The sequence below is a fragment of the Octopus bimaculoides genome, chromosome 24 (genome assembly GCF_046866305.1).
Source record: "Octopus bimaculoides isolate indiv1 chromosome 24, ASM4686630v1, whole genome shotgun sequence".
NCBI classification, from domain to species: Eukaryota; Metazoa; Mollusca; class Cephalopoda; order Octopoda; family Octopodidae; genus Octopus; species Octopus bimaculoides.
The window spans coordinates 14,618,334-14,626,522 of record NC_142951.1 but is presented as its reverse complement, the minus strand read 5'-3'; the positions used below and the strand labels follow the sequence as shown (position 1 = coordinate 14,626,522).

Sequence of the window (8,189 nt, the reverse complement as noted above, 5' to 3'; positions counted from 1 at the left end):
TTTCGGGGTCGATAAATTAAGTACCAGTTATGCACTGGGGATCGATGTAATCGACTTAATCCCTTCGTCTGTCTTTGTTTGTCCCCTCTATGTTTAGCCCCTTGTGGGCAATAAAGAAATAAGACTAGCCTGAATTTAAGCACTCTGTCGCAGACCCTGATATATAAATATATTCTTTTTTTACTCTCTCTCTCTCTCTCCTTGACTAACTTTAAATCTTTAATCCTGCTTCTTTCCATAGTGTTTTCTCAGACAGATTGATCAACGTCAAAGACTATGAATCATTTATTGCTATCATTACTGAAAAACTTGGAAATCTGTTTGACCAAACCTTTCACAATATCTGCCCCAATAAACAGCCCCCAATCTTCGGTAAGCTGATTCAATCATTACAAGTTCACCTCTATTTGTATATAAGTTAATCATTTTTGTGTCCTGTCCCACTTTTACTAAATGTGAGTAACCATGCAGATCCTCTACAACAGGGGTTCTTAACCATTTTTTTTATCTACGGACCCCTTCAATTACTATTTTATTCTGGTGGAACCCCCCCCCCCCAGCCATTCGATTGTTTTTCACACTAGCTTGTTTAGGTTATTTTAGGTTATTTGCATTGCAGAACTCCAGGAGCCTAGCTCTCTCTTCATTTCGGGAACCAGTTCCATGGCTCCCATGTACACCATGGAAGATACCAGGTTGCCATCTGACATGCCCATTAAAATCTCCAACCACAAAGATGAGATCAGTCTGGAAAAGAAGGATTTGGATGAGAACAGTCTAGAAAAGAAAGATTTGGATGGGAACAGTCTGGAAAAGAAGGATTTGGAAGCATAAGAACCCTTCACATGGTCAGATATTTAGGGATATCCTCACCGAGAAATTTGAGGAGAGGGAGGAGGAGCTAAAGACTTGTGACATAAAAGGCAACTGGGAATTCCTGTAAGACAGCTTGCTGAGTGCCACAGACCAAATCTGTGGCTGGTGCAAAGACCCTTCCAGACCTAGGGTAAAATGTTACAGAAAGAAAAAAAACCTTGCTGTTTCTTGCAATAAATACATATGAAAAGAAAATTTTTTTCAGGGACCCTTAAAATACTATTGTGGATCACCAAATTATTATTTTGTTACATAGACCCCGACCCCGAAAATTTTTATTAGGACCCTCAGGGGCCACAAAGACCACGGTTGAGAACCACTACTCTACAAGAATCTGCTCTGTCCTCCAACCCACCTTATTCCCTAGCATAAAGCTTACCCCTACCTCTTTATCCCCAGGGTTCATACTCTTGTGAGCTGCATGGCACACTCAATATTAAGGACTTGTAGGGACATTGTTTTTCATTTTGCAACCATAATATACTACAAAGTGTATTAAATGTTTTTATGTCAATGCCATGTACTACTGTGTTAGTAGTGCTATTAAACTACATGCTAAGGTTATCTCTACAGGCTTTCTATAGAAATTATAACCAGCACTGGCTATAAGTGCTAGCTATAATTTCTATACAAAATCCGTTGAGATAACATGAACAAGCAACCTCAATAATGTTGGTGGCACAAAAAAAAAAAATGCCCAACACATGCTTTTAAGTGGTTGGCCTTGGGAAGGGCATCCAGCTATATACATGTGTATGTGTGTGTTTGTCCTCCCAACATCGCTTGACAACCGATGGTGATGTGTCTACATCCCCATAACTTAGCGGTTCGGCAAAAAGAGACCGATAGAATAAGTACTAGGCTTACAAAGAATAAGTCCTGGGGTCGATTTGCTCGACTAAAAGCGGTGCTCCAGCATGGCCGCAGTCAAATGACTGAAACAAGTAAAAGAGTATAGGTGTGTATGTTTATATGCACACACACATTTTAGCTGATGTCCCTCACATAAATTAACTAATCTCTCCCTCGTGTTAATTGATCTCCCTTGTGTTCATTAACTGCTATCTATTGTATTAAGTAATTAATTCTTCATATTAATTATCTGCCCTCATTGGCTGTTCTTCAGGTGACTACCTAAATGCTGACCTGGTTTACGAAGACATCCAAGACATGTCATCTTTAAAGAAACAAGTCCAAGAATTGTTGTTTGAATATAACCACACTCCCGGCGTCGTACCTATGGACCTGGTATTATTCCGAGATGCTATTGAGCATGGTCAGTGATTATTTTACCATTCCAAGTACCAGTTCTTCCATGCTGGTCATGACAAATTAAATGTTTCTGTTTCTTCGTTAGCAATAAATGTCATTTTATTATTACTTCTCTCTCTCTCTCTCTCTCTCTGTCTATCTATCTATCTATCTATCTATCTATCTATCTACCTACCTGTCTGTCTATCTATCTATCTACCTACCTGTCTGTCTATCTATCTATCTACCTACCTACCTGTCTGTCTGTCTATCTATCTATCTATCTATCTATCTATCTATCTATCTATCTATCTATCTATCTATCTACCTACCTGTCTGTCTATCTATCTATATACCTGTCTGTCTATCTATCTATCTGTCTGTCTATCTGTCTATCTATCTATCTGTCTGTCTATCTATCTATCTACCTACCTGTCTGTCTATCTATCTATCTATCTATCTACCTGTCTGTCCTACCTGTCTGTCTATCTAGTTCTCTTTCTCATTTTCTCTCCTCTCTCTTGTTTTCTCTCTATATATATATATCTATCTATCTAGTTCTCTCTCTCTCTCTTTCTCGTTCTCTCTCTCGTTCTCACTCTCTCTCTCTCTGCCTATCTATTTATCTCATTCTCTCTCTCTCCTCTCTCTCTCTCTCTTTCTATCTATCTATCTATCTATCTATCTTATTCTCTCTCCTCTTGTTCTCTTTCCTCTCCCCCCCTCTCTCTCTCTCCATAGTATTGTCTGGTGAATATTCTTGTGTAAATATATTCTGTGTTAATGGTAAATATTTTGTCTTTGGAACTTCACACAGATTGTTGTTCTTCCATCCACCTGTCAACCAACATACCAGAATATTTCTGCCGTTACAGATCTGTAAATTTTTTCCATTTTGTCAGTTTTGTTCCATGTTGACTCTTGTTTCCTAAATTCCATTTGAAACAGTGTCGAAGATTGTGAGAGTGATTCGACAGCCTCGTGGAAATATGCTTCTGGTTGGCATTGGAGGAAGTGGACGGCAGAGCCTCACTCGATTGGCCAGCAGTATTTGTGAATACACTCTTTTTGCAATTGAGGTCACGAAACATTATCGGAAATCAGAATTCAGAGAAGGTAAGTACAAAATAGCAAGCGCACCATTTGAAGTTACTGGAAGTTTTCTTGCTACAAAATCCACCATATTTTCCAGCATTTAAGTCAATTAAGTCTTTAGTATAAGCATTGAAACATCATCTCTATCTTTCCAAATCCTGCTGCATTCCACATGGAATTTGGGGTCTTCCAAAGTCATCTTTGTGTATAAGTTAACCTACCTTCTTTTCACTGTAAATTTTGACCTGAAAAGTTCAACATGTATACCGGAATATACAGTGCAAATTCTTTCACATACAAGGCGGTGCTGAAAAGTTCCTGGCTTTGGGTAAAAGAAAATACAGGAGGATCTGTTAATTATGGTTTTATTCAACATATTCCCCTCTCACATTCACACACTTATTGCAGCGGTCCTTCAGTTTTTCCAAGCCCTGCCAAAGAACTCAGAAGGTTGGAAATTTTCAGAGACCTTACCATCGTCTCCACCTCTGTAGCGATTAAAGGCAATGCATTAGTAGCAAAAGCAATAACGGTTGTGGTGGTGGTGGTGGTGGTGGTGGTGGTGGTGGTGGTGGTGGTTATGGTGGCGGTGGCGGCGGTGGAGTTAATGGTGGTGGTGGTGGTAGTAGTAGTAATAGTAGTAGTGGTGGTAGTAGTAGTAATAGTAGTGGTGGTGGTAGTAGTAGTAGTGGTGTGGCAGTAATGGTGGTAGAGGTGGTGGTTGTGATAGCAGTAGTATTGGTGGTGGTGGTGGTGGTGGCGGTGGCGGTGGCGGCGGTGGAGTTAATGGTGGTGGTAGTAGTAGTAATAGTAGTAGTGGTGGTAGTAGTAGTAATAGTAGTGGTGGTGGTAGTAGTAGTAGTGGTGTGGCAGTAATGGTGGTAGAGGTGGTGGTTGTGATAGCAGTAGTAATGGTGGTGGTGGTGGTGGTGGTGGTGATATAGTGGCTTACTTGAAAATTTCAATAAGATGATCCACAGCTTCCTTTATTCTAATAAGTGGCTCGTTGTCGTGGGAACCCCACTAATCTCTATAACGATAACTAAGAAGATTACCCCTGATTCCAATAATAAAACGGTAGCTTTTCTCTCGTTGCAGATCTCAAAAGGTTATATGCAATAGTCGGGGTGGAGGGGAAACCAACCGTTTTCTTATTTAACGACACCCAAGTGGCAGAAGAGAGTTTCTTGGAAGACATCAATAATGTGTTGAGCAGCGGCGAAGTGCCAAACTTGTACAAGCCGGAAGAATTTGAAGAGGTAAGGCACTGCTTTCTGATGAGACTTCTTGTAACCATAGATTGATTGCTTGTTGAGGTTATCTCTTTTCCACGGATAAACCTCCCCATTTCTTGGGAACTTTTTGTATATATTTATCTTTCTTGTACATACCCCAAACGTTTTCGATTCCTTTTGATCGTTGTCCCTACTTTTTTTTTTTTTTCTTTTCTTCGCCCCCACCGAAAAGAAAAACTCTACATTGTATTTGTCCCATCTGTGTTCAGCCCTGTGTGACTAATAAAGAAAGTTATCTCTACAGATCTTTTATAGAAATTACAGCCATCACTCTATTTAGTGGCTATTTAAGAATTTATATCGTGGATGGGTGGAGGCGCAATGGCCCAGTGGTTAGGGCAGCGGACTCGCGGTCATAGGATCGCAGTTTCGATTCCCAGACCGGGCGTTGTGAGTGTTTATTGAGCGAAAACACCTAAAACTCCACGAGGCTCTGGCAGGGGATGGTGGCGAACCCTGCTGTACTCTTTCACCACAACTTTCTCTCACTCTTACTTTCTGTTGTGCCTGTAATTCAAAGGGTCAGCCTCGTCACACTGTGTCATGCTGAATATCCCCAAGAACTACGTTAAGGGTACACATGTCTGTGGAGTGCTCAGCCACTTGCACGTTAATTTCATGAGCAGGCTGTTCCGTTGGTCAGATCAACTGGAACCCTCGACGTCGTAAGCGACGGAGTGCCAACACACAACATATTGTGGATGGTCAATGTCTAATATTTGTCCATTTTTTTTTTTTTTGATACTTTGTATTGATTTTATTTGCTTGTGTAGGTGAAGAATGCCCTGTCAGATTTGGCCAAAAAAGAAGGTTTGGAAGACACTCCTCAAAGTATTTTTGCTTTCCTCATTGACCGAGTACGTACCAACCTCCATGTGGTGATGTGTATGAGTCCTGTAGGAGAACCATTCCGGTAAGGATTCTTCAAGGGAACACTTTCATTCTTTTTCATTTTTATGTTCACTTGGAAGTTCAATATTTTGTATACATGAGTGATTCTCAACCAAAGTCCGTATAACCCTTGAGGGTCTGTATAAGATTTTGTTCTTAAAACTTATCTGCAATAAATTGGTTGTACTTCTGCAATGCACTAAATATTTTAACGATTTTTTTAATACAATTCGTCATCTTCATCATCATCATTTAACATCTGTTCTACATGCTGGCATGGGTTGGAAGGTTTGACAGGGGCTGGAAAGCCAGAAGATTGCACCAGGCTTCCTTGTCTATTTTGGCATTGATTACTCATTGCTGACCCTCTTTAATACTCATTATTTAATACTAACTGCTGAGCCTGTGCAATACTGTTTGTTGATTACTCAATGCTGAGCCACTTCATTACTCATCATTGAATGCTCATTGCTGATCCATTGTAATACTAAACATTGATTACTCATTGCTGAACCCCTCCAATGCCCATTACTTAACAGTCATTGCTGAGCCAGCCCAATACTCATTTAGTATTCATTGCTGAGTCACTGTAATATTCATCATTGAATGCTCATTGCTGAGCCACTGTGATGCTGATTGTTGATTGCTGAACCACTACAATACTTATTATTCAATACTCATTGCTGAGCCAGTGCAATACTCATTTAGTAATCACTGTTGTGCCTCTATAATACACATCGTTGAATACTCATTACTGACCAACTGTAATACTTTTATTGAATACTCTTCAGTGATACTCATCCTTGAATAGTCACTGCCAAACCATTAATACTTAGAAATTTTCAATGCCGCCAAGCAGTTCTTCCCATCTTCTAGCTCCACATCTCAAAGAATCTATTAAAAATATAGAACTGGATGTAACTCTGAAAAGTTAACTAAGAATAAACTGGAATCTCCAAGGGGGCAGGGATGGTTCTTGGAAGGTACAAATGCTCTAAAAGAAAGAAGCATGACAGAGAAGATGGAATAGTCCGACAGTCCAGTGACCCTGGGAAAATAGTTTGATGTTGAAGTTTCAACAGCCTACCCACACTGATTTAAGTGAACAAATATGTTTTATTTCTTTACTACCCACAAGGGGCTACACACAGAGGGGACAAACAAGAGTTGACCTCGGCGGAATTTGAACTCGGAACATAGCGGCAGACGAAATACTGCTAAGCATTTCGCCCGCCGTGCTAACGTTTCTGCCAGCTCGCCGCCTTAAATATGTTTCATCTCTTTTATTTGCAGGAATCGCATTCGAATGTACCCAGCTTTTGTCAATTGTACAACGATTGATTGGTTTAGCCACTGGCCACAAGATGCCCTTTTAGAAGTTGCTGACAAATACCTCGTTGATATGAAAACTTCAAACGAAGAAGAGGTTAGTGCTCCATTTATTTACTCAGAGACTGAGTTGATTGGTGGCATTTAGTAGTCAAATACCTTATAGTATTCAAACTGGCATATCAGGCCCAGATATTTTGTTTTATGGTCAAATTGATCTGATCAGGCCTCTCACTCTACAATGTCATTCTAAAAATAAATAATCACATTATTAAAAACCTCAAAGTTATAAGATAATGTGTGATTAATTTAAATTAATGTGGATAAATAAGAATTACATTTGACAGGGTAATATGAATGCTAAAGGGTTAAACCAGCCATGTCTGGCTCAAATATTCTACTTGTTTTATGTTTAAACTGACCAGATCTCACTCCTTGCACTTACCCTACAATGTCATTCTAAGAATAAACAATCACATCATTGAAATCTCAAAGCTATAAGATAATGCAGGATTAACTTAAAGCTATGTGAATAAAGAAGCATTACATTTGACAGAATAATCTGATGGCTTAAAGGATTAAATGAATCTGATTGAAATATGAGGTGTCAAGGAAGCATTTCTGCTCAACCTGTTAGAACAAGCAGCCACATTTTTCCTCAAATCATACTTTGGTATCTTAACAAAAGAGAACTTATATTAGATCAGTGGTCACCAACCTTTTTTGCACCATGGGCCAGTTTCATGCAAGACAGTTTTTTTTCACAGATCAGGGAATCATGCACAGAACAAAATACAATAAAGAGCATAATATATGATTTTTACACATCTATTTAGCCTAGAAAAATGATGATTAACAAATCATCGATGGTGCAAATAGCTGGTGAGTTGGATAAAAATTCATTATTTGCAATGGAAGTAGTATATTTGCTCAAGGAAGCAGAAATCTGAGTTAGCAATTCCACCACCACTGTTGGATGCTTTCCATATGCTACTGATATACTTCCCTGCAGATGGTTGATATTCTGGGAAGGAAGGAAGGACATAGGCAACCCTTTTCAAGAAGCGGACCACATGCGATATGACTCGTCATCAAATGAACCAGGCTACCAAAAAAATAATTCAAAGTAATTTTTTTTTTGTTTGGTGGGCCATTCAGGAAGTTCCATGGGTCACAGTTTGTCTTTGACTGGTTTTGTGTGAGGGCCTTTGAGTATGGATTTTGTGCACCAATTCAGAAGGACAGTGGTTATTGTAATAGCAGTAGTGATAGAGGAAGTGAGGGGTGATACATCTGTGAGTAACATGGATTGTAGTTGGATAGAGATGGCCTTCTGTTATAGAAGTGATTCATTGTGAATCAGCTGGGTGACCTTCTTTTAGAAAGTGATTTAACTATTTCTATACCACCCCACCTGAGACCACCCTTGACTCTGTGACACAAAGATTTGAA

The 8,189-nt window shown here is 39.5% G+C and overlaps 1 protein-coding gene across 1 annotated transcript in view; it reads left to right on the top strand.

Annotated features, from left to right (window-relative positions):
- The window catches only part of LOC106877328 (dynein axonemal heavy chain 2), a 99,094-nt gene that overhangs the window by 65,174 nt on the left and 25,731 nt on the right, over positions 1-8,189 (top strand). Inside the window, exons 48-53 of the mRNA XM_089341566.1 lie at positions 242-372; positions 2,003-2,152; positions 3,076-3,243; positions 4,321-4,481; positions 5,291-5,430; positions 6,702-6,834. Coding sequence (XP_089197692.1) covers positions 242-372; positions 2,003-2,152; positions 3,076-3,243; positions 4,321-4,481; positions 5,291-5,430; positions 6,702-6,834 — 883 coding nt within the window. The remainder of the gene's footprint in view (positions 1-241; positions 373-2,002; positions 2,153-3,075; positions 3,244-4,320; positions 4,482-5,290; positions 5,431-6,701; positions 6,835-8,189) is intronic.